The sequence below is a fragment of the Camelus dromedarius genome, chromosome 28 (assembly GCF_036321535.1).
Source record: "Camelus dromedarius isolate mCamDro1 chromosome 28, mCamDro1.pat, whole genome shotgun sequence".
NCBI lineage: Eukaryota > Metazoa > Chordata > Mammalia > Artiodactyla > Camelidae > Camelus > Camelus dromedarius.
In genome coordinates, this window is record NC_087463.1 from 6,650,083 (window position 1) to 6,667,155 (window position 17,073).

General features: G+C 39.1%; 1 protein-coding gene across 3 annotated transcripts in view; it reads right to left on the minus strand.

Annotated features, from left to right (window-relative positions):
• PIAS2 (protein inhibitor of activated STAT 2) overlaps positions 1–1,160 on the minus strand; it is a 73,098-nt gene extending 71,938 nt beyond the window's left edge. For 2 of the 3 annotated variants that reach the window (XM_031441975.2, XM_031441973.2), the window contains exon 1: positions 990–1,160. In XM_031441975.2, the coding sequence (XP_031297835.2) occupies positions 990–1,013 (24 nt within the window). In that variant the 5' untranslated portion in view covers positions 1,014–1,160. The remainder of the gene's footprint in view (positions 1–989) is intronic. The other variant, XM_031441974.2, reaches the window with a different exon arrangement.
• Between the last annotated feature and the right edge of the window lie 15,913 nt (positions 1,161–17,073).

Consider the following 17,073-nt stretch of genomic DNA (forward strand, 5'->3'; position numbering starts at 1 on the left):
ACTTCAAGTTCCTATTCATCCCTTCTTTGACTTTTTTTTTTAATCAGGGTTTCCATCCTTAAGTATCCCATTTATGTTGTCAGTAATTCAGCGATCGATTTAAAAAAAAAAAAAACTGGCTGATTTACCACGGTTTTGCCTCAGTTGAGGACTGTGAAGGTTATCAGCCCAGGGAGACATATCTTTTCCATTCTAACCCCAACACAGCCCATTTCAAACGTCTACTATACAAAGGTATCAACAATAAAGTTGTGACCTTGTTCTAAGGCGAGGAAGAAAAATTTTCAAGAGCAAAACGAGTTCACAAACAAACCTCATGACAGCACGGACTTTGCGGATTTCTTACCACGGCACTAAGAAAACATCAAGGTTTAAGGCCGACTGTTGAAGGCAGGGTTCCCCAAAGACCATGCTTCTCTCCAAGATGTTGAGGAAGCACTGGTGGGAGGAAGGGGCCTTTCTCGTGACAGATCTGACTAAACGGTAGCGTCAGCCACAGAAGAGAGAATCCCTAAAAGCAACTTCACGTTTCAGAAAACAGTCACCCACCAAGTGAGTAGCCTGTAGACTTAGGAATCGCCAGACACGTACACCCCCTTGCGAAGGTGGAGAAGCAAATCCTGCTTCCCACCTCATCCCTTAAAACAAACGGGGAAGTCGGGTCCCCACGAGCCCCTCCCGAGGGAAGCCCCGGGCCCCCGCGCGAAGCCCCAGGCCCCCGCGCCAGGTGTGCGGATCCCTGACCGGACCCACCGGCGGGCTCATCCTGGGCCCCAGGCCCGCCACCCCCGCGCGGCCCGGGCGTCCTCCGCCGCCTCGCTCCCCTCCCCCGCCCGCCTGCCCTGGCGCCCGCTAGGAAGCCGGCCGGGGCTCGGGGCTCCGCCAACCGGTTCCCGCGAAACAAGGTGGCGGCCGGCGACGTTGCGGCTTCCCCGCCTCCCCTCCCCTCCCCCGCGGTCTCCGCTGTCCACTCCCGCGGCCCCGCTTACCCTCAACTCCTCGAAATCCGCCATTTTATACCACCCGCGGGCGCCGCCGCCGCTGCCGCCACAGCACCCCCTCCCGCTGCCGCCAACAACGCCGCCGCCACCACGGCCGCCGCCGCCGCCTCCAGCACCATCCTGCACTGGGCGCCACTAAAGACGCCGCGGCCACCGCCGCCGCCGCTGCCGCCGCCGCCGCCGCCGCCGCTGCCGCCGGGCCCGTCACGTGACCGGCGCCGGAGCTCCGCCCCGCGCGGCCCCGCCCTCCCGTAGCCCCGCCCACCCGTGCCGCCCCCTTCCGCCCGCGTCTTCCGCCCGCCCTCCCCGCGAGCGGCGCTCGCCTGCTCTCGGCCTCCTCCTCCTCTCGGCCCCCGCCCTCGCCGGCCGAGTGCCCGCCTCCCGGTCGCCTTCCTGCGCCCGGCCCTGTCGCCTAGCCCGCCTCAGCGCCAGCTGGTGCCTCCCTGCCCGGCGTGAAGGCCCGGCTCGATTCCCTAAAGCGCCGTCGCGACTCCACTGTTACCGGCGGGCCTGGAGGAGGGAGTGACTGAGGGGAAGAAGAGGTGGCTGGGGACCCGTGACAGGAACATTTCGGGAAAATTCTTACGGTGCCCTTCCCCACGTTGGCAGTGGAAGGAGGGAGCACCCATAAATAAAGCCATCCCCCTGAGTAGTTTTGGCGGAACAACCTAAATATGCGTGTTGAATAAGCTTTTGTTCCGATCTACTGGTGCAGGGTTGGTGAGACCTGATTGGGTTGCTAATATCCTCAGAGTACTAACCTGGCTGGGTCTCTCCGACTTTGAAGGGCGGCTGAATGTCATGGACTGCAGAGTTGAGAGAGTTAGGGGAGGGAAGTTGGAGAAGTGAAATAGGAGAGCGCCCAAAAGAGTCCTGATGAAAAGTCGAGGGGTCAGGGAAATCAGATAGCTAGGAAAAATGAAATGTCAAAGGCAGAAAAGATGGAAAGAAGCTTCCCGGCACCCCTGACGTGCTGACAAAGGATGAGAGGGGATGCTAGATCAAACTGATCAAAAAATTCACTGGAACAAGTCCAGGGTTTAAATTTTCTTGAAGAGGTAGTTGGAACCCAACCATGAAAAGACTTTAAAACAGGTAATACAATTTACAAGGCCCTGCTTAATCTGGTTCCTACCTGCTTCCTCTTCTCACTCCCCCTTCACTCCACCAGCACTGAACTTCTTCCAGTTCTTCCATCAGATTCTCCCCACCATCAGCAGCACCGCCTTTTAAGACTCTTAATGTTGATCTGTGGGCCAAGAATAACTTCCCACTCTACCTCTTCGCCTAACTCCTGTTCATCCTTCAGGTCTCAGTTTAAATATCACTTCTTCAGAAAGACCTTCCCTAAACCCATATGCCCCATTGTAATTCAGATCACTCTCTGACTGCTCATAGGACCTGAACCATTCCTTCACGACATTTTTCCATGGTAATTATATAGGTCTTTGTGTGATTATTAAATCAATCATAATTATTGTTTAACTTTTTTCTTAAAAAAATTTTTTTAAACCCATTAGACTGTAATGACTGACAAATGCCTGGAAAATTGTTGGCTTCCTACTTGTTTAGTGAAGAAAAGAATGAAGAGTCTCTAGAGTAGGTCCTAATTCTGTATCTCCACCGTTAATTTTGCAGTCTTAGCTTGGCTTATTCTTAATCTGAGTTTATTCTCCATAGGCCTTGATTTCCACCTCAGCAGAGTTTAACATTGTTCAACAAACATTAAATAAAGGCCAATATAGGCCAGGAGCTTTGGGTAAATATAAAGATCAACAGGATACAATATAGCGCTCCCACCAAGGAACTTACAACCCATAAGAGGCACCAACACAAACAGAATTATAAGAAGCAAAGCCGTGCTGAGATTGTTTGAAGTGTTCATTGTAGGGATGGGTAGGTTTGACTGGAAAGAGTTCTAGATGGTGCCCTATTCTGGCCTAAACCAGTAATAGCGGGGATTAGATCAGGACTGTAGCTGTCAACCCAACTACTACAGAGCATTTCCAGGCCAATTAAATCAAGTGTGGGCCCATGCCCCGAGGTAGCCTAATCAGGTAGACCAGTTAGCATCTGGGACATGTATTCAGGAATTTTAGAGTTGAGGAGATTTTCTAGCACGTGAAACACTGTAGTCATTTTCCCACAATGAGGGGCTAACCTGAAGACCAACCCATCTCATAGGTAAGAATCAGCAAAAAATATCAGAATTAGCTTTAACACCTATCTCTGTTTGTCAGTTTTCTTAAGCCAATCCCTTTCCTTTACTATTGTAGATAGTTTGAGATGGGTTTTCTATTAGTTGCAACCAAAAGAATTCTGCAATAGGTTGCTACTTTGTCTCACCAGGCCAGATGACAAATTTGGCATCTTTTTAAAACTGCATTCCCTAATATTCAATATTTGTTTAAAGGAAAGACAATGGTAAAGGGTAGAATGGAAGTCTATCTCTTTACTGTGATAAACAATTTAGCTCTGGTCCACATTTGTATATACTATTCATCAAAAAGAAATCTCTGCAACTTACTTAGATCTAACTTCCTTGTAATGTGGCATAACATATCCTTGGATGGGAGTGGGGAAGGAGAGAGGTATGGAAGCCTCACCATTACTATAGGCCACATATAGAAATGTTCCCCTAGAGGAATTCTGTTAAATTTTCTCATTACATTTTCAATGGTTAAATGTGTTAACACTCTTTATGGATTAAGGTTCTAGGCAGTTACCCAGCTGGGCCAACCCTTTAATTTGGCCCCAATTAAAAAACATAAGCATTGTAATTAAAGTGTTCTAAGATTATACTACATGGACTGACAAGTCTCAGGAGTAGCTTTTCTACTTGTCTAACTTTGGCAAAGTCCCAACCTAGTTTTTCTGATCTGTTTCAAATCTCAGGATGCTGGAAGATTAAACAAGATAAGGAATGTGAGTACACTTTATAAACTAACAAAGTGATAGATGATCAGATGATTGTTTTTTAAAATTTAAACAGCTGATAAGCACACACCCCAAAAAAGTATTTAGAAGCACTCATATACCCATATGAAATATGCTAGTATCTTTTGAAAAGAGTATTCAACCTAGTTGGACCATGCATGGAATATTGAGTTTACCTTCCAAGCAGTTGTCTTGTGAACCCATTCTCTTCCTGTCCCTGAGCCCATCAATCCTCCTTGATCTCAACATCTCTCTTTTCCTTTCCCTGGATTTCTTCCTCTTTCACTATATCCATGTTCAAGCCAACTAGATAATTTCAAGCCACTGTTTTTCTTTTGCCAAGCACACACCTATTTTAATCACATTTCTTCACTCCTTTACACTTTGCAGATAGTGCCTGGCCTCAACCTTTACTGAAACTAATACAGTATCAAGGAAAATGAACAATGAGCTTATCTTTTATTTTATATTTCCAAGTTTTATTCTGAAATTTTAAACACAAAAAAGTGAAAGCATAACACAGTGAACATCTATATACATTCTAACTAGATTCAACAATTCTCAATATTTAAACAATTTATATTAAAGTATAATTTATATACAGTTAAAGCCTCATGTAAATGCTTATCAAGATACAGAACATTTTCATCGCCCCATAAAATTCCCTCCTGCCTCTTCCCAGTCAAACTTCCCGCCAGAAATAAACAACGATATGATTTCTTATACTGTAGAGAGAATATTTAAATAAAGAAAACCTCTCTACTTATTTTAAAATGCTAGTATAACCTTAATGCCAAAACCAGACAAAAATTAATTTCTTATCTAACTTATGAATGGATCTTATCCCAGTAATGCAAGGATGGTTTCACACTAGCATATACGTTAAAGAACTTGGTGATTTGATACAACTCAACAACTGAGAACAATCAAAAAATCTGGATTTAGAAAACCAAAAGCAAATGCCTAATATAAGGAATTATCCAGTCCAAATCTTAGAAGGTGGTAGTGCAGGCAGTTAAACTGAACATTTGTCCTGAGGCATTTGATAATCCAAAAGTAAGATCTATAAACTGAGCTATGGCTTTTGCAGGATTGCTGGGCAAGAGAGAAGTAAATCTAAATCTAGTGCCATAGAAGATGTAAAATCTAATAAACAACCCCCATATGTAATACAAGACCCCAGGGGGTAAAGATAAACCAGAGATAAATCAGCACTTCCACAAACTGCATTCAGGTTTTACAGTAATCAGGAAATCTCACTCCCTGAATATTAAATAAACAGGTCCTAGAGTGGTACTCCACAGGCACTGGGCAGAAACAAACAAAAATTCTCTTTAGATGAAGATGTCATCACCCCAAACCTCAAATTATCGTACAGATAATTTTCCAAATAAAACGACTAACATATAGTCAAGATCAGAAAAAGACTGCAATAAAAGCATGCTTACAAAATAAATAAATAAACCTTGAAAAACAATCTAATAGAAACTCTAAAATTGAGAAGTTTAAGAACACAATGGATAGGTTTAATAGCGTATTACACAAAATTAAAGAAAGAATTAATAACCAGAACATATTAGAAGACTATTTAGAATGAAGCACAGGGAAATGAAAAGATGGAAACTGCAAAAGAAAATAGTAGAGACAAACATAGACTTGAGACAGAGAAGATAATATTGAAAAAGTCTAACAAATATTTAATTGAAGTCCTCAAAGAACAAAAAACCAAAATGAGGCAAAAGCAATATGTGAAGAGATAAAGCCTGAGATTTTCAGACTGATTAAAAAAATACTGCAGATAAAGGGTTAAAATGCTTTCCCATTCTGCATGAAAACTTCATTTAATTTTCATTTAATTTTCTAACTCTTGGAAACATGATAGAGGTTTATGATAAAATGACCTCTGATTAGTAAATTGTCTCTGGACCAGGAAGATGTATAAGTGGCCTATAAATACCTGATGGGGATCCCATACTTGGGACTTAGGATCCTGAGTGAGTTCAATTCACCAGTAAAATACAGCAATTTTTAATTTGTATGCACTTAATGACATGCCCTTAATGTATCATACAGAACTGCAGTGAGAAATAGACAAAATCCACAAGTATAGTGAAGCATTTTACCATACCTATTTCAGTAATTGATACAAAAGGCAAACAAAAAATCATTAAAGAGAGAGATTTTTTGGGCAGCATAATTAACAAACTTGACCCAGTGACTACAAATAATGTGCAGGTAATGTATTATTTTAAGCACATATTGAACATTTATCAAAACTGAGCATACACTGACAATAGAGCAAGCCTCAACAATTTTTTAAAATTAAGTATACTTGATTTACAGTGTTATGTTAGTTTCTAGTGTACAGCAAAGTGATTCAGTTATGTGAATATATATATATTCTTTTTTATACTCCTTTCCATTATGGTTTATTACAGGATATTGAATATAGTTCCCTGTGCTGTAGAGTAGGACCTTGTTGTTATTTTATATATAGCACTTTGTATCTGCTAATCCCAAACTCCTAATTTATCCCTCCTCCCTCCCCCTTTCCCCTTAGATAACCATAAGTTTGTTTTCTATGTCTGTGAGTCAGTTTCTGTTTTGTAAATCAGTTCACTCATATCATATTTTAGATTCCACATATAAGTGATATCATATATTTGTCTTTCTCTGTCTGACTTACTTCACTTAGTATGATAATCTCTAGGTTCATCCGTGTTGCTGCAAATGGCATTATTTCATTCCTTTTTATGGCTGAGTAGTATTCCATTGTATATGTATATCACATCATCTTTATCCATTCACCTGTTGATGGACAGTTAGGTTGTTTCCATTGTCTTGGCTATTGTGAATAATGCTGCTATGAACACTAGAGTGCACGTATCTCTTCGAATTGGAGTTTTCTCTAACTATATGCCCAGGAGTGGGATTGCTGGATCATATGGGAACTTTATTTTTAGTTTTTTTAAGGAACCTCAATACTGTTTTCCATAGTGGCTGCACCAATTTACATTCCCACCAACAATGTGGAGGGTTCCCTTTTCTCTACACCCTCTACAGCATTTATTATTTGCAGACTTTTTGATGATGGCCATTCTGGCTGGTGTGAGGTGATACCTCATTGTAGTTTTCGTTTGCATTTCTCTAATAATTCGCAAAGTTGAGCATGTTTTCATGTGCGTATTGGCCACCTGTATATCTTTGTAGAACTATCTTTTTAGGTCTTCTGCACATTTTTTGATTGGGTTGTTTGGCTTTTTATTATTGAGTCATATGAGCTGTTTGCATACTTAGGAAATTAAGCCCTTGTTGGTTGCATTGTTTGCAAATATTTTTTCCAATTGTAGGTTGTCTTTTCATTTTGTTTATGGCTTCCTTTGCTATGCAAAAGCTTATAAGTTTGATTAGGTCCCATTTGTTTATTTTTGCTTTGATTTCTATTGCCTTGGGAGATTGATGTAAGACAATGTTGCTATGATTCATGTCAGAGAGCGTTTTGCCTATATTCTAGGAGTTTTATGGTATCACATCTTATATTTAATCTTTAAGCCATTCTGAGTATATTTTTGTGTGTGGCATGAGGGATGTTCTAACTTCATTGATTTACATGCAGCTGTCAAGTTTTCCTAACACCACTTGCTGAAGAGACTGTCTTTTCTCCATTGTATATTCTTGCCTCTTTTGTCGAAGATTAAATGATCATAGGTATGTGGGTTTATTTCTGAAGCCTCAACAATTTCCAAAATTGTGAAAAAATATACATAACATAAAATTTACCTTCTTAACCAATTTTAAGTGTACAATTTGGTGCCATTAAGTATAGTCACGTTGTTGTACAACCATCACCACCATCCATCTCCAGAATCCGTTTTCATCTCGCAAAATGGAAACTCCATATTCACTAAACAATAACTCCCTATTCTCTTTTTCCCCCCAGCCCCTGACAACCACAATTCTGCTTTCTCCATGACTGTACCTACTCTAGGTACCTGATATAAATGAAATTATACAGTAATTTGTCTTTTTGTGGCTGGCTTATTTCCCTTAGAATGTCTTTAAGTTTATCCATGTTGTAGCATATGACAGAATTTGCTTCCTTTTTAAAGGCTGAATAATATTCCATTGTATGTATATACTATATTTTGTTTATCCATTTATCTACCCATGGACATTAGGTTATGTCTTAGTCAGTTTGAGCTTCTAAAACTAAATACCACAGACTGTGTGGCTTAAATAACAGACATTTCTTTCTCACAGTTCTGGAGGCTGGGAAATCCAAGATTAAGGTGCTAGCAGATTTGGACACCAATGATGAGGATCCTTTTCCTGATTTATAGATGACCACCTTCTTCCTGTATCCTTACATGATGGGGAGAGAAAGAGCTCTGGTTTCTTGATCTCATAAGGGCATTAATCCCATTATATAGGGCCTCCTCCCTCATGACCTCAACTAAACCTACTTACTGCCTGGAGGCCCCACCTCCAAATACTGTCACATTGGGGATTGAAGGATCAACATATGGGTTTTTGAGGGACATAGACATTCAGTCAATAGCAGGTTGCTTCCACCTTTTGGCTATTGTAAATAATGCTGCTACGAATAAATATCTCTTCTAGACCCTGCTTTCAAATCTTTTGGGCATATACTCAGAAGTGGAGTTACTGAATCATATGGTAATTCTATTTTTATTTTTGGAGGAACTTCCATACTGTTTTCCAAAGCAGCTGCACCATTTTACATTTCCACCATCAGTGCATGAGGGTTCCAATTTCTCCACATCTTCATCAACACTTGTTATTTTCTGGTTTTTAATAGTAGCCATCATAATAGGTGCCAGACGATATCTCCTTGTGGTTTTGATTTGCATCTCCATAATGGTTAGTGATGCTGAGCATCTTTCCACATGCTTGTTGGCCATCAGTATAACTGCTTTGGAGAAATGTCTATTCAAGTACTTTTTTTTTTTAATCAGGTTATTTGATTTTTTGTTTTTGAGTTTCAACAAATTTTAAAGGATTGGAATCATATAGATTAAGTTCTGTGCACAATTAAGTTAGAAATCAATAATATATAACTAGAAAATCACCATATTTTTGGAAATTAAGAAACACCATTCTAAATGACCTACATGTTAAAGAAGAAATCACAATAAGAAATTTTGAAACTATTTACATGAATGATACTGAAAATGCTACATGTCAAAATTTGTGAATTCTGTGCACCGTTGGTGGTATAGTGATGAGCGTAGCTGCCTTCCAAAATTTGTGAATTCTATCCAAAACCATTGTTACAGGGAAATTTTTAACCTTAAATCATGTGTTAAAAAAGAAAAAAAAAAAAGGCTGGATGTATCAGTTGATCTAAACAACTCTAAGAGACAGAACAGAAAAATAAACTCAAGGAAAAACATATTAAACATAAGAGAAAAATTAATAAAAGGGAAAACTAAACAACTCATACACTATGCTTGGCCTTTACTCAAAAATGATCAGAAAACAAGATCAAATGACTAAAAACTAACATGGCAAGTTTGTGAGAAGCTGCTACAAGTCTATTTTTCATCCACTTCTCTATCACAGAGATTGTCTTGAGACAGTTTTTTATCATCTCCCAGGTTCTGATGAGATATAATAAGCCATTTTAATAGTATGTACCTTTGACATAATGTGACGAGAATGGCACTTTACCACTGTGATTTTCCTCTCAAAAAACCTACAACCCCAGTTTAATAATGGGCAAAAATATCAGACAAATCCCAAACAAGGAGCATTCTACGGACCTCCTGACCAGTATTCCTGAAAACTGTCAAAGTCATTAAAACCAAGGAAAGTCAGAGAAACCATTACAGCCAAGAGGACCCTAAGGAGACACAACAACTAAACGTGATTTGGGATCCTGGCATAGAACAAAGACAATAGGCAAGAACTAAAGAACTCTGAATAAAGTATGAACTTCAGTTAGTAATAATATGTCAGTATCTATTCATTAGTTGTGACATATATACCATATTAATTCAAGATGTTAATAATAAAGGAAACTGGGGTATATGGGAACTCTGTGCTATCTGCCCAACTGGAATCTAAAACCTATTGTATTTATCATAAAATTTTTTAAAATTATAGTTGTCAATGATTAAAAAGGATTTTTAAAAAATAATCTCAACTTTTGAATGCTTGTAAAAAATATAAAATTTCCTGTCAATTATGTCTGCAAGAATTGGAAGACATTGACATTAAGATGTCTTGATCAGGAAGTACAGACATCTCAAACATTAAATCTGCTCATAGAAGTGCTCTTAGCTCTTCACTAAAATTTCTGAAATTTTTTATTTGAAAGTTGGATACAAATTTAATGTTTTCTATTTTCCTTAATACTTTAGTATTCCATTCTTATAATTATGAGGCAAAAAGTGATGAGCTTTTTCACCAAGCTCCATAGAGATGTTTGTAAATCCCTTCCAGTTTATCAACATGCCTCAGGAATTTTGTTTTCTTTGTGTTAGGACCTGAAAAATGTTAGGAAGCACTAACCTAGAGAAACTCTTATGCTTGCACGTGTGCACCAGGAGATATGTACAGATATTTGTTACATCACTGTTTGTAACAGCAAGAAATTATAAACAACTTATCTTGCCCATCAAGAAGAGAGGTGGATATATGCACTGTAGTGTGTTCCTGCAAAAGAATAAGTAGGAAAATATAGAGTAAGAAAAAAAATTCACAAGCCAGAACTGCATATAAGAATATGGACAAATTCCCAAAACAATGCTAAATGAAAAAACATCATTGGAAGAAGTTATATACCCTTTATATAAATTTTGCAAAAAGATAAAACTAAGCTGTGTATTTATGAATATGTACATAAATGATAGAAGTTGAAAAACATACACATGAATGATGAAAATCAAAACCAGAACAGTGGGTATCTCTGAGAATAGGGTTTGTAGGCTATTCTGGGGGATTCTATGTGTTTGTAAAGCTTTCTTTCTTTAAAAAAAAAAAAAAAAGATCTGAAACAAACAGCAAAAGGTTAAGATATGAGAGAACTGGAAGGTTGATATACCAATCTATTATTTTCTATATCTGTATGCTTGAAACATTTCACAATAAAACAGAACACAAAATATATCCTAAATCTGATCATTTTTGACTACTTCACTGTTACTGCCACCATTGTTCTGGATGACCACAGTAGCCTCCTGTCTTTCTATCTTGCTTTCTATCTTGTTCCTCTACAATCATGCTCCGTATAACAGCCAGAATGATTTTTTTCATAAATATAAATCTGATTTCACCATCTCCTTATTCAAAATCTTTCAACAGGTTTACAGCACTCTAAAGATGAAAATTAAACTCCTTACCACAGTCCACAGGCCCTGTTTTATCTCCCCCATTTGGCCCTTACTCTTCCTCCACTATCATTATTTATTCCCTCAAACTGTTTTATTTTCCTTTTGGAACTTCTCATTATCCCAAATTATACTAAGTGATGGTTTAGGGAAACAGTTCTTCCCAGAGTCCCCACCCCAACGGAATATAAATTCCATGAAGGCAGGGGCTTTGTTCTCCATTCTGTCCCTATCATTTGACTCATATTAACTATGAAATAAATATTTTCTGGACAAATAAATAAATGAATTATTTCGTTTTCATTCAAACAGAGGAGGAATGGCATTTCAGTGGTTAAAAAAACCCGGTGTAATCAAATGTATGGAGCCTGAAAATTACAGGGTACTCTATTGGCAGTAACAACAATTGCTAAGACTCATTAAGCACTCATTATGGGCCAGGCATTTCCAAGCACTGGACCCACCTACATTTTGGGGTGCATGTCAGCTTTCCTCTCCTTCTCATGGGCCCTGCAAACCCATTTGTGACACGGGAGCCTACTCCCCAGTCACACAGCTGGTCAGATTTGGAGGAGGGCAGACTGAGAAAGGCCCATCTGTTACCCAGGGGAAAGCAATCAGTTTCTTTTTCTTGAAAATTTGTGCTGAGTGACGTGTCAGCTAAAGAAGTTTGAAGATGACTCATATGAATGGCAGGACATTTTTGAGTGAAGGGAGCAGCTGCTGCGGTCCTTGCAGCTGCACTGGTTTCTACCCTTTCTGAACCTCACTGTTCAATGTTTCCTTGGCTTAATGGCATGTTACCCCCACTATTCTTCCAGGAAAATCCACTGCCTTCATTTAAAAAAGTAATATGGGTAGGTAACTCTGTCTTGTTGATGATTCATTCTTCTAGAAACAAACAAGAAACTTACAATCTCTTAATCAAGGAAACTTGACTAAGGCAGTCTTTCCCACACATGGTCTCATCCAACTATGAGACGATATTACTATACCCATTTTACAGATGAGGAGACAAGGCCTGAACAGGTCTAATACCTTTACTAAAGTTACAGAGCAGTAAGTGACGGGGCAATATTCCAATCCTGGTCTGTGTGCCTCTGAATCACTCTCCGTGGCTGCAGGAACAGCGGCAGGAGGACTGTTGTGGAGATGAAGTTAGAAAGGCAGGACAAAGATTTTGATACCACTTAGAAAATGACACTGAAAACAGTGATGGGGTAAAAACCAGATTTCGTTCCATTTTTGGATAAGGTCCAGTAAAAGGTCTTTATTCTTACATTTCAACAACCTTTGGCAGAGAAAGATTTATACCAACACAGAAGATACAATGAAAACGTCTTCTCTTCTCACTGACAGAGTTGACAGTTTTTAAGGAATGGCAGGATACATTCTTTTAAAGCAACAATGAAAAATGGAATTTTAACAATATATATTCAGAGATGACATAGTTGCCTGTCACAGGATTGGCAGATAAGCAGGTGTATTTCTTGTCGTTCTTGAAAACTCCCTCTCATTTCTCTCATGCCTGGAGAAGCTCTGGGGAGGGGGGTTTGACATCAGTGAGTTTGTGAACACAGAATTCCGAGGTGTTTGCGTGGGGAGAGGCTGGTGGAGAGAAAGGGATAGGTACTGACGGATTCACGCACAGTTTGAAAACAGTGATCAGTAAAACGAAAAGCTTATGATTAAAAAACACCCAGAATTCACCCTGTAAAACATCCTTGCTGTAAGAGGAAGAACAAGTGGGAAAAACTCTTTTTCTCCAACTGAAGTTGGGCTGTGTTTTTCAATACTTTAGAAATATTATGCCTTGAGAAACAAGTGACAGTGACAAAACTTGGAAGCGTTACCAAGGTGCACACCAGACACAACTTTGTTACTTCGGTGACTATTTGAACAATGTTTTAAAACTCAAGAACAAGAAATTTAATGAATTTTTTATGAATGGAGAGGACAATAACATTTCCTTAGAAAGGGGAGTTTTCCTTTTCTCTGTAGGTATTAATAGTTTAGAAGGCAATTAATGGATACATTTTAAAAAATGGGTCCAGTAATGCTGGTAGGGTCTTCACTCACCTGACGCCCTCCCTGAGTCCGTGGAGTGACAAAGTCCTTTTCTGAGGCAGAAGCCACACTGTCTTCCCATGGAGATGTCTACTGCTGTGCGGGTCCAAGTCCTCCACGAGCCTAAGGGCCACATTGTGAATGTGAGACACCCTGTGAGGCGTCCCACGGGAAGTTCGTGAGGCCAGGACAAGAGCTGCCAGATGTCCAGCATCACAGGCCCCCAAAGAGATGGCTGAGTGGCTCAGCTGGAGCAGGTGCGCATCCGTGGCTGGAAGATCTGCTTTCTGATCTTGCCCGACATGTTGGAAAACGCACCCACAGTAAAGGGCAGAAAAAGAAAAACTAAGGCTTGTGCGGCTGGGGAAAAACTGCTATTCTGAAGGCCCAAGTGGGCACGAGAGAAAGAGGATGTGGATATGGGATGCGGAAAGATCTTCCAGGAGCTAAGATAAATTTGTTGAATAGAACTTTGCCCTTATTTTTTTCTTTTATGTTATCTGGGTTGGATGGTGGTGGTTGTGATGTATATGCCCTCGGTTTTCTTTTGACATCTTTCTCTTTAGATCAGGGGAAATGTTAAACTTATTAAATATGGTGGTGGGTTTTTGCTTTTGTTTTCTTTCTGAGAGAAAAAAAAAGTTCTAACCTAGGGGCAGTTTTGCTCTCCAGGGGTTCAATCGACATTTGGCAATATGTGGAGATATTTTTGGTAGTCATAATTTGGGGGTGCCACTGTATCTAGTGGATGGAGGCCAGGGATGCTGCCAAACATCCTTGGATGCACAGGTCAGCTCCCTAACAACAAAGAATTATCTGGCCCCAAATGTCAATGGGGCTGAGATTGAGAAATCCTGCCCTGGCCCAACAAATCTCACTGGAGAATTTCAGTGAGAAAACATGCATTCCTTTCTAAAAAGGACAAAAACTCATGCTTCTGCCTTTGCTTTTTCTTTCTAAAATGGTGGCATTAATTAAAACAAACTTATGGTTACCAGAGGGGAAAAGCGGTGGGAAGGGATAAATTGGGAGTTGAGATTTGCAGATACTAACTACTATATATAAAACAGATAAACAACAAGGTCCTACTGTATAGCACAGGGAATTATATTCAATATCTTATAGTAACCTATAATGAAAAAGAATATGAAAAGGAATATATGTATGTATATGTATGACTGAAACATTATACTGTACACCAGAAATTGACACAGTGTAAACTGACTGTACTTCAATTTAAAAAAAAAAACTAATTTAAATACAGGGTGAGATGAAATTGGGGAGGGTCAGACATGTTAAAATAAGGGATTTGGATGCTCTAGGACACAACATAAAATTTTGTAGGTAGTAGTGTGATAAGATCTCTATTCTAGAAAATTAACTCTGGAAATAACTCTGGGGTCAAGTGACTTCCAGAGTCTCTCCTCTTGGTCCTAATAGTCCCTGTCCCATTATTTCTCATCTAGACTACTTCCACAGCCTCTTTTTTGACCTCCCAGCTGCTGGCAGTCACACTGTCAAAGTCACCTTGATTTCTGATGAATGCTTTCACCGGATATAGAATTCTAAGTTGACAATATTTTGTTTTCTTCCAGCACTTTAAAGATGTATTTCTATAACATCTGGACTGTTTCTTTGTCTTAAGTCTTGTAAAGAATGCTGCAATGAACATGGGTATGCAGATATCTCTTCAACATAGTGATTTCATTTCTTTCAGATATATACCCAGAAGTAGAATTGCTGTATCATATGGTAGCTCTATTTTTAATTTTTTGAATAACCTCCATAGGGTTTTCCATTGTGGTTGTATTAGTTTATATTCTCACCAAGAGTTCCCAAGGGTTCCTTTTTCTCTACATTCTTATCTTTTGTATTTTTTATAATAGCCATTCTAACAGGTGTGAGATGATATGTCATTGTGGTTTTGATTTGCATTTCCCTTATGATTAATGAGGTTGAGCATCTTTTCATGTACTTGTTGGCCATTTGTATGTCTTCTTTGGAAAAATGTCTATTCAAGTCCTCTGCCCATTTTTAAAAAGGGTTGTTTGCTTTTGCTATTGTGTTGTATGATTTCCTTATATATTTTGAATATTAATCTCTTATCAGAAAGATGGCAAATATTTTCTTCCATTCTATAGGTTGCCTTTTCTTTTGATTGATCATTTATTTTGTTGTGCAGAAGCTTTTTAGTTTGATGTAATCCCACCTGTTGATATCTGCTTTGTCATTTGTGCTTTTGGTGTCATATCAAAAAGAAATCATTGCCCAGACTAATGTTAAAGAGCGTTTTCCCTATGTTTTCTTCTTGGAGTTTTATGGTTTCAGGTCTTACATTTAAGTCCTTAATCCATTTCAAGTTAATTCTTGTGAGTGGTATAAGATAGGGGTCCAATTTCATTCTTTTGCATGTAAATACCCAGTTTTTCCAACTCCACTTGTTGAAGAGACTGTATTTTCCCCACTGAATATTCTTGGCTCCCTTGTCAAACACTAATTGACCAAAAAATGTATTCCTTTCTTTTTTGGGGTCTTTTTTTTTTGAGAGGGGAGGTAATTAGGTTTATTTATTTATTTTACTTTTTTAGAGGAGTTACTGGGGATTGAACCCAGGACCTCATGCATGCTAAGCACACACTCTACCACTGAGCTATATACCCTTGCCCCCAAAATGTATTTCTTAATGCGGGTCTCAGAAACATTTGAAAGCCAGTGGTAATGTAGAGAAAAGTCTTTAGAAAAAATTATATTAAATTTGGAAATAAGGCAGAAGAGTACAGCATGTCCTTTCAATGTTATACTAGAGCAAAGTTTAAGAGGCCCAACTCTGTCCAAAAGGACTTTTTGTGATGATGGAAATGTTCTGTATCTGTACTGTCCAATACATTAGGCATTAGCTACATATGACAATTGAGTATTTGTGGCTAATGTGACTGAGGAACTGAATTTTTAATTTTAATTAGTTAAAATTTAAATACAAATGGCCCTAGTACTAGAAGAATGTATCTCTGTCCTTTAGAAAAGAAAATGTCAAGGTTTTATTGCCCTGTGGAATGTTAACTAGTTTTGTATCTAACCTAGCAATCTTATTCTAACATTTTTTTCTCAAAATGTCTATAAATACCCAGTTCCTCAAAATGCTATTTAAACCAGCTTTACCATCTTACTGGCTCCCTCAAAGAGTTAGGTAAAATCTTTGACATGTGTCTGTTCATATCAAAGAGAGTCATATTTTTGACTTTTTGAAAATCATGTTGACAAAACAATGTAACGAGTGTAACATGAAAGGTATGTAGTAGAATCAGGAATTAAGTTTCTCTCCACCTCGGCCCTGCCTGGAGTAAGTGTAGTGATCTGATAAACTCCACTGAATTTTCCTAGAAAGTGATTCCTCACCTGGCTCTTAGTGGGCAAAATAGGCTTTTATTAGGCAAGTGTGCTTGTGTCGGGGTGGGAATGACAGGTGAAACTGGACAGAAAGAGTAGCAACATGGTGCAGTGGAAAGGAACACTGGCCTCAGTCAGGAGACTTAGGTTTGCATCCTAACTACCTTGTTGAATAACCCAGAATTGGTTAATTCAGCGCTTTGAACCCATTTCCACAGCTGTCAATTGGGAGTTTAATAACTTCTCCATGTGGTGTTAGGATTTAATTAAATAACCACGTAGATCATATAATACATTATCTATCTGGTCTATAGATGTTGAATAAAGTA